Raw genomic sequence first — 15,190 nt, forward strand, 5'->3', positions numbered from 1 at the left:
AGAGAGACAGCGAGAGAGGGAACACAAGCAGGGGGAATGGAGGAGGGAGAAGCAGGCTTCCCGCCGAGCAGGGAGCCCGATGTGGGGCTTGATCCCAGGACCCTGGGATCATGACCTGAGCCAAAGGCAGACACTTAACGACTGAGCCACCCAGGCGCCTCTAAAAAAGATTTTTTTAAAAAGGATTGATGAGATGTTGGTTGAAAAAGGAAAAAGGATAAATTAAAAAAAAAAAAATTTTTAAATTAACTTTGAAAGACTAAAGAATCAGGAGGAAAAAGCCCTGAATTCTATGTGCAGTATTCCCCTAGTGCTGGAGTTCTGCCGTTCTCATTGATCGGTAAATTGGTCTTGGCTGTCTGTTATTCCTGATCTTCTGGGGGAGGGGGCCTGTTGAGGTGGTTCTCAAATGTCTTTGCTGGAAGTGGAATTGCCCCGCCCTTGCCTGTCCAGGCTAAGTAATGTGCTTGGGTTTGTTCTTGGAAGCTTTTGTTCCCTGCAAGCTTTCCGTACAGCTTTGGAGGATGAGAGTGAAAATGGCAGCCTCCCAAACTCCGCCCCAGAGGAGCCGAGAACTCGGGGCCCCACTCCTCAGTGAGCCCCCAGAGAAAAGCAGTCAATCACTCCCATCTCCCTGGTCTTCGGCCACACTCCGTGCTCACCCGGCCTGTGACCGGCACCTGGTTGTGTGGCACACGACCCCATGTGGAGTCTCCAAACCCAGCAGATCCCTGCAGTGCATTCCTGCGCTGCTCCTCCCGGGGGAGGAAGGGGAGTCTCCCCGGATCTGCCACTTGTTGGGTCCCTGCTGGAAGAGCAGTGGCCCGACTGTGCCACGGATCACAGTTTATGGCAACCCCAAACTCAGAGCCCACTCCTTGGCTCTGTCTCTGCAGCCGGCTTCCCTGCTCCGATCCCTGGGAGCTCTGCTACACTCAGGCACCCCCAGTCTTTCTGTGACCCTGAGGTCCTGAGACCCCACTGTCCCAGCGAGGGTTCCACCCCCCGCTTAGCCACTGGAGTGATGTCCCTCAGCAGAGCAGACTTCTACAAGTTCGGATTTTGTGCTCAGCTGCTCTATCACTTGCTGGTATCGGCTGATGGAGGCTTCCTCCCCCAGCAGTCTATCTTCCCGAATATCACCTCGGATTCACTTCTCCGCACATCCTACCTTCCAGAAAGCGGTCGCTTTTCTGTTCAGAGAGTTGCTCCTATTCTTTTCTTCGATCTCCTGTTGAGTTCGTAGGTGTTCAGAATGGTTTGATTCCTATTTAGCTGAATTCCTGGGACCAGACAAAATTTAGGTCTCCTCCTTTTCCACCATCTTGTTCCTCCTCCTTGCCAACCACTTTAAATCTGAGATGGCTGCCCCTAGAACTCTGGAGAATGCAAGTTGCTTTTAAGACCCTAGAATCCACGTGATGTGATGAGCACTGGGTGTTATATGCAACTGGTGAATTATTGAATTCTACATCTGAAACTAATGATGTACTATATGTTGGCTAATTGAATTAAAAAAGAAGGGAGACCCCAGAATCTTTTCTTTCTGAGTGTCCAGTTTATTTGGAGAAGACATTTTCAGAACTGTCCCAGTGCTTTCTTACTGTGGGGCAGGAGTGGATAGTAATGTAGTGCTTATGCAAACAGGTGCTCAGACTGCCTGGCCTTGGATTTGGTTTTAAATCTGCCTAGAGAAGTGCCTGCAGTGGGACAGAATAACCCCCAAAGATGTCCATATCCTAATCCCTGGAACCTGTGAATATGTTACTTTCTATGGTAGAAGAGATGTTGCGGACATGATTAAGAGAAAGATTTTGAGATGAGATCATCCATTTAGACTCAGTGTAGTCACAAGGGACCTTATAAGAGGGAGGCAGGAGGGTCAGAGAAGGAGATGCAATGATGGAAGGAGAGGTCAGAATGATTTAAGAAGAAGCCTCTAGAAGCTAGAAAGGCAAAGAATCATTCTCCCCCCAGGAAGGAATGCAGCCCTGCCAACACCTTGATTTTAACCCTGCAAGACCCATTTTGGACTTTTGGCCTCCAGAACTGTAAGATAATAATTTGTATTGTTTTAAACCACTAAGTTCAGTAATTTGTTATAGCAACAATAGGAAAGTAACACAGTGACCTTGGGTAAATTCCTTAAATTCTAGGCCTGTGTTTCTCCATCTTTTTTTTTTTTTTTTGTAACAGCTTTATTATTGGGGTATATTTTTACATATTCTAAGATTCTCCCATTTCAAGTATACAATGACTTTAGTAAATTTGCTGAATGATATAAACATCACAAATCAGTTTTGGAACATTTTTATTCCTGTGAGACCCCTCAAGCTCCCTTTACAGTTGACTCAGTCTGCAGGAAGCCTCTAATCTACTGTCTGTCTCTCTAAATTTTCCTTTCTTGGCATTCCATACAAATAGAATCACACCGTATGTGGTCTCTAGCATCTTGTTTTTTCATTTTGCATAATGTTGCTTTATCTCTAACAAAACAGTAGTTTATACCAGCATCTTCCTCCTAGGACTGTTGTAAGGATTAAATCAGATTATGGATTCAAAATGTTTAGCAGTGTCCACTACATAGTAAGTACTCAATAAGTATTCCTTTTCTACTTCTTCCGTGTATCATTCTCTTTGTTACTTTTTTCCAGTTTCTGAACAAATACACAAAAATATTTTTTAACATAATATAATATGCTTCACTTGCTCTCCTAGTCTCATTTGTGTTGTGAAGAATGTAAGTCTTCTAATTTATATGTTAAACTGATTTTTTGGAGTGTGACATAAGAACCTAAACACCATGCTTGCTGCTTTTTTTGAAATGAGAGAATATGTTCTATAGTCTAGGTGGCTAACCTAAAATGTGAACCTTTTTTATTTTTTAAGTATAGTTGACACACAATGTTACATTAGTTTCAGGTGTACAGCATAGTGATTCAATAAGTTTATAAGTTATGCTGTGCTTACCACAAGTGTGTATCGTCTGTTACCATACTATTATAATGTCATTGACCATATTCCCCATGCTGTACCTTTTATTCCCCTGATTTTATTCTAAAACTGGAAGCCTGCATCCCCCACTTCCCTTCACCCATTTTGCCTATCCTTCCCTCTTGCAACCATCAGTTTGTTCTCTATATTTATGTGTCTGATTCTGTTTTTTTGTTTGTTTACTCATTTGTTTTTGTTTTTTTTTTTTAGATTCCACATATAAGTGGAATCATATGGTATTTGTCTTTCTCAGACTGGATTTCACTTAGTATTATACCTTCTAGGTCCATTCCTGTTGTCTCATATGGCAAGATGTCATCCTTTTATTTTTTTTTTTTAAAGATTTTATTTATTTATTTGAGAGAGAATGAGAGACAGAGAGCATGAGAGGGAGGAAGGTCAGAGGGAGAAGCAGACTCCCTGCTGAGCAGGGAGCCCGATCCGGGACTCGATCCCGGGACTCCAGGATCATGACCTGAGCCGAAGGCAGTCGCTTAACCAACTGAGCCACCCAGGCGCCCTAATCTTCCATTTATATATATATATATATATCATACACACGTCACATCTTTATCCATTCATCTATTGATGGACACTTAAGTTTCCATTTTTTAGCTATTGTAAATAATTCAAAAAACATAGGGGTGCATATATCTTTTCAAATTAGTGTTGTTGTTTTCTTTGGGTAAATACCCAGTAGTAGAATTAATGGATCATACGGTATTTCTATTTTTAATTTTTTTGAGGAACCTCCATACTGTTTTCCATGGTGGCTGCACCTGTTTGCATTCCCATCAACAGTGCACAAGGGTTCCTTTTTCTCCACATCCTTGCCAACACCTGTTGTTTCTTGTGTTGTTGATTTTAGCCATTCTGACAGGTGTGAGGTGATATCACATTGTAGTTGTGATTTGCATTTCCCTGATGAGAAGTGATGATGAGTATCTTTTCATGTGTCTGGTGGCCATCTATAGATCTTCTTTGGAAAAATGTCTATTCATGTCTTCTCCCCATTTTAATTGGATTGTTTGTTGCTTTGGTGTCGAGTTGTACAAATTCTTTATATATTTAGGATCTTAACCCCTCATCAGATACATCATTTGCAAATGTCTTCTCCCATTCAGTAGGTTGCCTTTTTGTTTTGGTGATGGTTTCCTTTGCTGTGCAAAAACTTTTTATTTTGCTGTAGTCCCAATAGTTTATTTTTGCTTTTGTTTCCTTTGCCTCAGGAGACATATCTAGAAAAATGTTGCTATGGCCTATGTCCAAGAAATTACTACTTGTGTTCTCTTTTGGGATTTTTATGGTTTCAGGTCTCACATTTAGGTCTTTAATCCATTTTGAGTTTATTTTTATATATGGTGTTATTAGTTCAGTTTCATTCTTTTGCATGTTGTTGTCCAGTTTTCCCAACACCATTTGTTAAAGAGACTGTCTTTTCCCCAATTGTATATTCTTGCCCCCTCTGTCATAGATTAATTGACCATATAAACATGGGTTTATTTCTGGGCTCTCTAGTCTATTCCATTTATCTATCGTATCTGTTTTTGTGCTGATACCTTACTACTACTGCTTTGTAGTAGATCTTGAAATGTGGGATTGTGATAGGTCCAGCTTTGTTCTTTCTCAGGATTGTTTGGGCTATTTGAGGTCTTTCATGGTTCCATACAAATTTTAGTATCATTTATTGTAGTTCTGTGAAAAAATGCTGTTGCTACTTTGATAGGGATTACATTGAATCTATAGATTGCTTTGGATAGTATGGATACTGTAACAATACTAATTCTTCCAATCCATGAGCATGGAGTATCTTTCCATTTGTTAGTATCACCTTCAATTTCTTTCATCAGTGTTTATGGTTGTGAGAGTTACAATGTGAATTTTTAAGGCACAGCTGTTTATTACTTGGAGATTGCCTGTTTTCAGATAGATTATATAAATGTTCTGATTTTACTTTAAAGTTATGAGGGGTCTTTTATCTGGTGCTCTGCTGTAGCTGAAACTGAGAGGAAATACAAAGAGTAACATCCAATCTTAAGAAAATCTTTGTGAAAGTTACAAATGTGTGAGGGGGTGTTAAAGAAGCACTGTGGAATTTCTTGGACTTGTACTGATTTGACCTGACAGAGTAATATCCCAATGGGATTATAATCAAGAAAGTAAGAGCTAGAAAAGTAGAAAATGGTGGTGGTGGGAATAACAAGTAATAATTACTTTTCTTGGAGTTAACATTTTGAACAGACATATATTTTGTATCCCTGTCATCTTTTGTATAGTTGTTTAAGCCTGTTAACATTTATCTTTTCTGTCTACTCCCCCTGATGCCACTTGTAAACTTCTTTTGGGAAAGAATCTGATTTACCATCTAGAAGTACCAGTGTTTGCCTAGCCTCTGGTACTTTGATTAATTGGTGGACAGATGAATGGTTGGATTTATGGATAGATAGCTGACAATTTAGTGTTTAGAAAAGTATTCTAACTCTACTTGGACAGAAGCATTCTCCTGTGTTCCCCTGGGCTGCCTTAAAGGAACAGATAAAAGAAATAAGTTCATGAACCATTTTCATTTTTGCTACTGATAAAGTATTTACCTTTTTGGAAAATTGACAACATGTCCTTCTGCTGAAGAATACAGAAATATATAATACCTTATAAGGTATTATGTGTTGTCCAAATTAAGTTGTCTTATTTTAGATTTTCTTAAGACCCACTTTGGCTTAGTTATTGGCAGACCAACTAAATTCAGGAAGTCTAACATTTTATTGTTTTATTTTTCTGGAAGTAAACAGAAAATGTTTGTTATTTCTGAACATTTTGGCTCACCTTGGTTTGGTAAAGGCTAACTTTAGAATTTGTTCATTTTTCTTACTCCGTTCTTTCTTGTCTTGACATTTAAACACTTTGTTGCAAAATTTTTTTTTAAATTAAAATGTTTTGTTGCTCTTTAACACTTCCATATAAAAAAGAGGCAAGGCATATTAGCCATGATGGAAGCAACAAAACGTCAACTGATTGGATATATGGGTAAACAAAATGTGATACACACACACACACACACACACACACACACACACACGAGGGAATATTTTATTCAGCCTTAAAGAAGAAAGGAGTTCTGTCATTTGCATCAACATGGATGAACCTGGAGGACATTATGCTAAGTTAAAAAATCCACAATAAGACAAATACTGTATGATTATGCTTATGTGAAGTATCAAAAGTAGTCAAATTCATTGAAACAGAAAGTAGATTGTTGGTTGCCAGGGCCTAGGGGGAGCAGGATAAGGGAAGTTGTTTAATGGCTATAGAGTTTCAGTTTGCAAGATGAAAAATTTTTGGATATCTGTTTCACAACAATGTGAATATACTTTACTGAATTATACGCTTAAAAATGGTTAAGATGGTAAATTCTACATTACCTGCTTTTTTTCTTAACCACAGTTAAAAAAAGAAAAGGCAGAGAGCTGAAATTTATGTTAGGTTTGCTACTTGAAGAAACTTTTCTGTAGTATTCACTAGGCTAAGGTTTAGAATAAAATTCATGTATCTATACAGGGTACGGGGGAAAAGAAACAAGAGTAACATCGTCTTTTATTTTTTTTTATTTTATTTATTTTTTTTTTTTTTACTGTTTTTGTAACTGCTGTTATGCATCTTTACTAAGACCTGAAAATGGATTGATGCTATAGCAATGAACAATCCAAGTTTTCCTTTATTTTCAGGAACATTGCAAGATGAACTCTTGGTGAAGACCATGGGTTTCTTGGTATTGATTTCATCAAAAGCCTTGCCAAAGCTTTTTTAGTTCATTTGGAAACATTTCCGTTGTTCCTTCTCAAAGGTTACTTAGATCAAAGATGGGTGATTTTGCCTGTAACTTGCTAATTTGGGGACTATTTCTTCCCATTGGAGATGAAATGTGTCATATATACTATTTATTCTGATATAAACAGTAAGAACATTGAGTATATTCTTCATGCTATATTTTATATTATACAGTATGAACATATGGTCTGTTTATGTACAAAGAGAAAATTCACATTTTTTGGTGCCACTAAGAATTTTTTCCCAGCTTCATTGAGATATAATTAGCACATAACATTATAAATTTAAGGTGTACAGTGTATTGATTTGATATTGCAAAAAGATTACCACCATAGCATTAGCTAACACCTCCATCATGTCACATAATTATCATTTCTTTTTTGTGTTGAGAACACTTCAGACCTATTCTCTTAGCAACTTTCAAACATATAATGTAGTATTTTTATTTATAATCATCGTGCTGTACTTCAGATCCCTAGAACTTACTCATCTTATAATGGAAAGTGGCAAGTAACTTTTTAGTTCAATTGAAAAGGAACTAGAGGGACGCCTGGGTGGCTCAGTCGTTAAACGTCTGCCTTCGGCTCAGGTCATGATCCCAGGGTCCTGGGATCGAGCCCCGCATCGGGCTCCCTGCTCAGCAGAGAGCCTGCTTCTCCCTCTCCCACTCCCCCTGCTTGTGTTCCCTCTCTCGCTGTGTCTCTCTCTGTCAAATAAATAAAATCTTTAAAAAAAAAAAAGAAAAGAAAAGGAACTAGAAAGATAAGTTCTGCTTCTAAGAATATGCTTTTTTTTTTTTTTTTAGTTTTTGTAAGTATTAGGCTCTGCTGGAGATTTAAGATGAATTAGACTCCCTGCCCTTAAGATACAGTGTAATGGAGAGAAATATCTTCACAGCAAATTATGACACAAAACAGAATCTAGGGTGCCTGGGTGGCTCAGTCGTTAAGTGTCTGCCTTCGGCTCAGGTCGGGATCCCGGGGTCCTGGGATCGAGCCCCACATTGGGCTCCCTGCTCTGTGGGAAGCCTGCTTCTCCTTCTCCCACTCCCCCTGCTTGTGTTCCCTCTCTGTCTCTCTCTCTTTCTCTGTCAAATAAGTAAATAAAATCTTGGGGTGCCTGGGTGGCTCAGTCATTAAGCATCTGCCTTCAGCTCCGGTCGTGATCCCAGGGTCCTGGGACAGAGCCCCGCATCGGGCTCCCTGCTCAGCGGGAGGCTTGCTTCTCCCTCTCCCACTCCCCCTGCTTGTGTTCCCTCTCTCTCTGTGTCTGTCTCTGTCAAATAAATAAATAAAATCTTAATAAATAAATAAATACAATCTTTAAAAAAAATCTAATAAATGCTATGCTAGAAAAATAAATGAATTCTGTGAGAATAAAGAAGCAGCAGTTACTTCTGATGGGATGGGGGGCATAACATCGTTGAACCTTGGAAGATAATTAGACTTAACTAAGTGAAGAAGGAGAAGAAAGTCTTTACAGGGAAAAAAGAACATCCTGAGTAAAAGCTGTGAGATTGAAAATGTATTGTTATATCATCAGATGCTAAAGCCAGGATAAAATGATGAGAAGAACACTAGAAATTACTTGAGGCATTCAGACTGCTAACAGTGTGGTCTTAATCGCTTTTGGTCAGGATAAAATTCATAAGCAAGCCTGGGACTAAGACTGATACTTAGTGAACAATGACTTTGAAAAGTTTCTTATAGGTAAGGCCCTGAAATTAAGTCTTTAAATGGAAAGTGAGATTTTTTTCACCTCATGCTTTAAAATGAGAGGTTGTCCTAAAGTTGAGTTTCTACAAAATCCTTACATTTTGTTAAAGTTGGTAGAAGTTGGGCATATACAATCACCTTCTCTGCTATTCAGTCACTAGTCATCAGTAGTCCCCACTCTCCAGAGTGTATCATTGTACTTCTTGAGAAAAGTAGAGTTACAGAAATGGCGGAGATCCAAGGTGTCATTCAGGTGCTGATGCTGCAAATGAGCGGCCCGGGTGACAAGTGTAATAAGCAACAGAAGCACCACAGGGGCAGTCACTCTGGCCCTGACACCATTCCTAGTCAGCAGCATCGCAGAGCAACCAGCAAAGGGCTTACACCTCTGTACGTGAACCCCGCTCCACTCCATGTGCCCTTTCTTGTCATGGTTTAGCTTTTTGCTCTAATGCAGGTTATCTGGAACTCCAGAGATACGCTGGCTGCTTCTGGGTGTTAGAGTTGAACAAGATTTTAATAGAGTTATTAACCCATCCCTGTTAATCGGCTGCTTCAACATCAGCCACATCCTGGTATAAAAATGGGAGTCATGGAAAATTTGAGGCAGATTTTAAGTCAGGGCACTCCTCTTCACCCAGAGTCTGTTAGACCCTTTCTAATTGTAACCCTTTCAGATAAATGTTTATCTTTGAGACATTGATACTCTTTTAATTCTGGTAGTTGTTTAGAAAAACCACATTCACCCCTTTACCTTTACCTCAGTATTCTCCTTAGGTCTATACTATTTTTTTTTTAAGATTTTATTTATTTATTTGACAGAGAGAGAGACACAGTGAGAGCAGGAACCCAAGCAGGGGGGTGGGAGAGGGAGAAGCAGGCTTCCCGCCGAGCAGGGAGCCCAGTGCGGGGCTCGATCCCAGGACCCTGGGATCATGACCTGAGCCAAAAGCAGACGCTTAACAACTGAGCCACCCAGGCACCCCAGGTCTATACTATTGACAGTTTTTCTAGAAGACACTTAAAGAGACACTTAGTTATAATAAATAGCATGGCAAGTCTTTGGAGAACTACCAAAAATGACAATAACAATACCCCAGTCTTCATGTTCTTAAGTATATCAACTTCTATCTAATTTTTATTTTTGTAGTGTAATATCAACTATCCTTAAGAATAATCAGTTATTATTTTTTCACTATTGTGGCTGAAACCATGTATCTGTATATCTAAAATAAATTGAAACATATCTAGTTACCCAGTAGAAAGTTTTCAAAAATTATGTATCCACCCAAATGATGGGTAACTTGATGTCAAACATCTGGATATTTGAAAGTATCTAAGCAATTCATGTACAATTTTCCATTTTAGCCAAAATACTGATTTGTAGATACACATGGTTGGATAATTCTTGATGTAATAGTCTAGAACTTTCATTTAGGAAATTTTATGTTCTATTAGTGCTTTCGAGTAGAAATGACTAACTCATTGACTAGATTGTAAGTGGCACTCTTAATAAACTGCATTAAGGGGGGGAATGGAAGCCGACATACATAACATAAATTGAATACCTGGAAACACCAACATCAGTAGTTCTTAAGAAGGAAACATTGCCAAGGGTGGGGCCAGGTACAAAAACAATTCTGGAAATTTTTGTTTCCACTGCCTCACCTCAATTCCAAGAAACATTAGGAGCTTTATTATTGAATGTTATCTCTAAAAAACATCTTCCAGCTTTTCATTTCCATTAAATTTTCATTCAAACATATCAGTGTATAAGTCAATTGCAGTAGATTCATAGATAGGACAATATACATTGGGAAACTTTTACACCTTTTAAAATGGTTATTAAATTTGGCCTCCAGCATTTGCTTTCAGTAATAGTTTTTTTTTCTTTTGAAAAGAACCACATAATGGGGGAATGTCCCAGCATGTCAGCATTTTTAATTGCAAAATAGTAATAAGTTAAGGACATAATATTTGCGTAGAACGTCTGTAGACAAGATTGGGCAATGTAATCTAGTGATAATGCAATTAGGAACGTTCAGGCCTGGGTGGACAGTCAGATTCTACGGGTGTGGGTGAATCAAATGATGACAGCCCAAAGAGAGGTTACAAATGAAGTATTTCATCACTATCTACTTAAGCCTTTTATTAATGACTTAGATTAAGACAGAAGACTTTATGCATATAAAAGTAGTCAATGAAACAAAGGTGAGAAGAATAGTATGTTGAATAGGAAGGTTAGAAATAAAATATTGAAGAAGACTACAAAAATGTTTCTTTTTCTATCATAAGTGAAAAAAATAAATGGAGATTAGCAGATATTTATAGTGAGGAATCAGGAACAGAAAGACCTGGCTTAACAATACCCCAGTTTTCATGTTCTTAAGTATATCAACCTCTATCTAATTTATATTTTTGTAGTGTAATATCAACTATCCTTAAGAATAATCAGTTATTATTTTTTCACTATTGTGGCTAAAACCATGTATCTGTATATCTAAAATAAATTGAAACATATCTAGTTATCCAGTAGAAAGTTTTCAAAAACCGGGGCACCTGGGTGGCTCAGTCATTGGGCGTCTGCCTTCGGCTTGGGTCATGATCCCAGGGTCCTGGGATCGAGCCCCACGTCGGGCTCCCTGCTCAGCGGGAAGCCTGCTTCTCCTCCCACTCCCTCTGCTTGTGTTCCCTCTCTCGCTGTGTGTCTCTCTGTCAAATAAATAAATAAAATCTTTTAAAAAAAAATTATGTATCCACCCAAATGATGGGTAACTTGATGTCAAACATCTGGATATTTGAAAGTATCTAAGCAATTCATGTAAGATTCCTACAAAAAAAGACTAGAGAATTTTAGTCAATTGCAAGTTCAGTGTAAACCAACAGTGTTACTGTGAAAACTAATATCTTACTCTGCATAATAAAAAACATTGGTATGATTATAGTTTGCAAGGTACTTTTTTTAAAGTTGAATTTCTTGAGGCACAATTTACATAGTGTAGAATGCATCCATTTGAGTGTAGTGTTATGTGTCTTGACAGAATTCATCACCACCACCACAGTTAAGATATGGACCATTTCCATCATTCCAAACAGTTGCCCGTGTCCGTTTTAGGCAACCCCTACTCTCACCCCAGTCCCTGGTAACCACTATTTTATGACACCATATTTTTGCAAAGTATTTCCACATAACTTTTTAAAAATTTAATTCTCAGAAAATCCCTACAACATTAATATTACCAGCATGTCTATTTTATAAAGGAAGAAATGATGGTTCAGTTAGGCAACTTTAAGTGGTGGAGCCAGGTACTGAACCCTTATTTTCTAACTCAGAATCTGAAATGCTTCCCTTGACCCTTCCACCTGGACCTTTACTCCAAGAGTCCCACTTTTCTCTGCATTTGTTCACTCACCTCCAAGTGGATCCCATATTCAAAGCCAGTATTAAACTTTTATAGTAACTTACTGGAGGAGGGACTAGAGGAAGGTTTCTCAATCTTTTTTTTTTTTCATTATCGTTTCCCTAAGGAGCCTTCTTAGATTTTTTCTTTCCCTAATCACATCTCCCCCATCCCCCAATTAAATTTTAACATCATGAATGTGCTGTATATCTCTGTGTGTATTGTATGTATCTGTACTTTATATATTTAAAAGAGTAAGTTTTTTCACCTACTCTAGGAACCATTTTGTCCCCATTGGGGGCAATATCACTCCTGTGGAGAATGCTTAGACTGAGCAATAGTCTTCAACCATTGTCCCATCTGATGTGCATAGCACATGACCCTTGAGTATGAGACACATTCACAACACTGAAAATTTTATAGTAAATACCACATCAGACTTTTGGCATAATGTTCATGAAAGTGTCTTCAGAACATGTAGGTAAGTAAAATCAGCTCTTAGGGGTAAACTTTGAATTTATTTAACAGAAGAAGTTAAAATATGGCTTATTTTTAAAATATTTCTTTTGAAGTTTGCTTTTAATTTAGATCTAGACTTCATATAATAAAGAGAATAAGGTAGTTCTAGGGGCACCTGGGTGGCTTGGTTGGTTAAGCATCTGCCTTCAGCTCAGGTCCTGATCCCAGGGTCCTGAGATTGAGCCTGCTTCTCCCTCTCCCTCTGCCCCCGGCTCATGCTCGCTCTGTCTCTCTAGTGCTCTCTCTCTCTCAAATAAATAAAATCTCTTAAAAAAAAAAAAAAAAGTAAGGTAGTTCTATTGAAGAATAAACAATCTTATTTTTGTTAAATGCCATGATCCCTATAATGCATAGCTTTAACATGTTGTTAATGTGAATATGATTATTGCAAATCTATCTTGCCTCATCGCTATCTGACTTTCATTAAGCAGTCATAACTCAGGAGTCATGATAACCAGATGTCAGTGTTCTCAGTTGTCTTATGTGCAATGTAGAGGTAGATGAATTTCCTTTTTTTGTGAATGTTTTTTATTGTGGTAAAATACATGTAACATAAAATTTACCGTCATCATTTTTAAGTGAACAATTCAGTGATACTAAATACATTAACACTGTTGTGCAACCATCACCAACATCCATCCCCAAAACTTTTTTTCATCTTGTAAAACTGAAACTCTATACTCATTAAATAGTAACTCCTCACCACAGCCCTAACCTCTGCCAACTGACATTATACTTTGTCTTTATGATTTTGACTACTCCAAGTACCTCATGTAGGTGGAAGTATACAGTATTTGTTTTTTTATGGCTGGCTTATTTTATATAAAATAATGCCCTCAATGTTTATTCATGTTGTAGCATATTGCAGAATTTTCTTCCATTTTTAAGGCTGAATAATTTTCCATGGTATGTATATACCACATTTTGCTTATCTATTTATCCATTGATAGTTGGATTGCTTCCACATTTTAACTGTTGTGAATAATTCTTTTATGAACATGGGTATACAAATATCTCTTCCAGACCTTGCTTTCAGTTTTTTGGGGCATATGTCCAGAAGTGGAATTTGTGGGTAATAGGTAATTCTATTTTTAATCTGTTGAGGAATTGCCATACTTTTTTCCCATAGTTGCTATAGTGTTTTATATTCCCACCAACAGGGCACAAGGGTTAACAGTTTCTCTACATCCTCACCAACACTTGTTTTCTGGGTTTGTTTGTTTTTTTATTATGTTAATCACCATACATCATTAGTTTTTGATGTAGTGTTCCATGATAGTAGCCATTCTTATGGGTGTGAGATATCTCATTGTCATTTTTATTTGCATTTCCCTAATGATTTGCCTTGCTGAGCATCTTTTCATATGCTTTTTGGCTATTTGTATATCTTCTTTGGAGAAATGTCTATTTGTGTCTTTTGCCAATTTTTAAATCAGATTTGTTAAAATTTAGGAGTTCTCAATATAATTTGGATATTAGTTCCTTATTAAATATATGATTTACAGATATTTTCTCCCATTCTGTAGATAGTGTCATGATGCATAAAATTTTTAAATTCTCATGAAGTCTAATTTGTCTGTCTTTTGTTGCCTGTGCCTTACATATCATAGCCAAGAAATCACTGCCAAATTCATTGTCATGAAGTTTTTGCTCTATGTGTTTTTACAAGAGTTTTATCGTTTTAGATTCTTGGTCCATTTTGAATTAATTTTTGTATATGATGTTAGGTAACAGGCTAACTTCATTCTTTTGCATGTGAATATCCAGTTTTTGCAGTACTGTTTGTTGAAAGATAGTCCATTTTGAATTCAGTGGTATTAACACCCTTGTCAAAACTCATTTGACCATATAAGGAAAGGTTCACTTCTGGGCTCTCTATTGTATTCCATTAGTCTGTCTTTATGCCAACACCTCACTGTTTTGATTACTGTAGCTTTGTAGTAAATGTTGAAATCAGTAAATGTTAAGTCTTCTATTTTTGTTCTTCTTTATTGAGTTTGTTTTGGCTGTTAGGGATCACTTGAGATTCCATACGAATTTTAGGATGGACTTTTCTATTTCTGCAAAAAAATACTGTTGGAATTTTGATAGGGATTGCAGAGACTCTGTAGGTTGCTTTGACTAATATTCGCCTTTTAATGATATTAAGTCTTCTAATCCATGAACATTAAATATATTTCCATTTATTTGTTTTTTAATTTCCTTCACCAGCATTTTGTAGTTTTCATTGTATAAGTATTTCACTTCCTTGGTTAAATATATTCCTAAGTATTTTATTCCTTTTGATGCTATTGCAAATGGAGTAGTTTTATGATTTCCTTTTCAGATAGTTCATTGTTTATAGAAATGCAATTGATTTTTTTCTGTTGACTTTGTATCCTGCTACCTTTCTTAATTTGTTTTTTAGGTCTAACAGGTTTTTGTGTAACCTTTGGGGATCTTAAGATCATATCTGCAAACACAGATAATTTTACTTCTTGCTTTCCAGTTTGAATGCTTTTAATTTCTAATTGCTCTAGCTAGAACTTCCAGACTATGTTGAATAAAAATGGTGAAAGCAGGCATCCTTGCCTTGTTCCTGCTCTTAAATGAAAAGCTTTCATTTTTTTCACCATTGAATATGATGTTTGCTATGGGTTTTTCATATATGGCTTTTATTGTATTAAGATATTTTTCCTTTTTTCCCAGCTTATTGAGTGTTTTTTATGATGAAAGGGTGTTGAATTTTGTAGATGT

General features: G+C 37.3%; 1 protein-coding gene across 3 annotated transcripts in view; it reads left to right on the forward strand.

The window, feature by feature from the left end:
- Nucleotides 1-15,190, forward strand: part of LOC145720163 (protein FAM13A-like) — a 166,275-nt gene that overhangs the window by 112,743 nt on the left and 38,342 nt on the right. The window contains exon 5 of one of the 3 annotated variants that reach the window (XM_081812180.1): nucleotides 2,526-2,586. The exons of the other annotated variants lie outside the window; for them this stretch is intronic. Within the exon in view, the coding sequence (XP_081668306.1) occupies nucleotides 2,526-2,586 (61 nt within the window). The remainder of the gene's footprint in view (nucleotides 1-2,525; nucleotides 2,587-15,190) is intronic. 3 annotated transcript variants of the gene reach the window in all.

This window comes from Leptonychotes weddellii, chromosome 2 (genome assembly GCF_054177405.1).
Source record: "Leptonychotes weddellii isolate Sample4059 chromosome 2, ASM5417740v2, whole genome shotgun sequence".
Classification (NCBI taxonomy): Eukaryota; Metazoa; Chordata; class Mammalia; order Carnivora; family Phocidae; genus Leptonychotes; species Leptonychotes weddellii.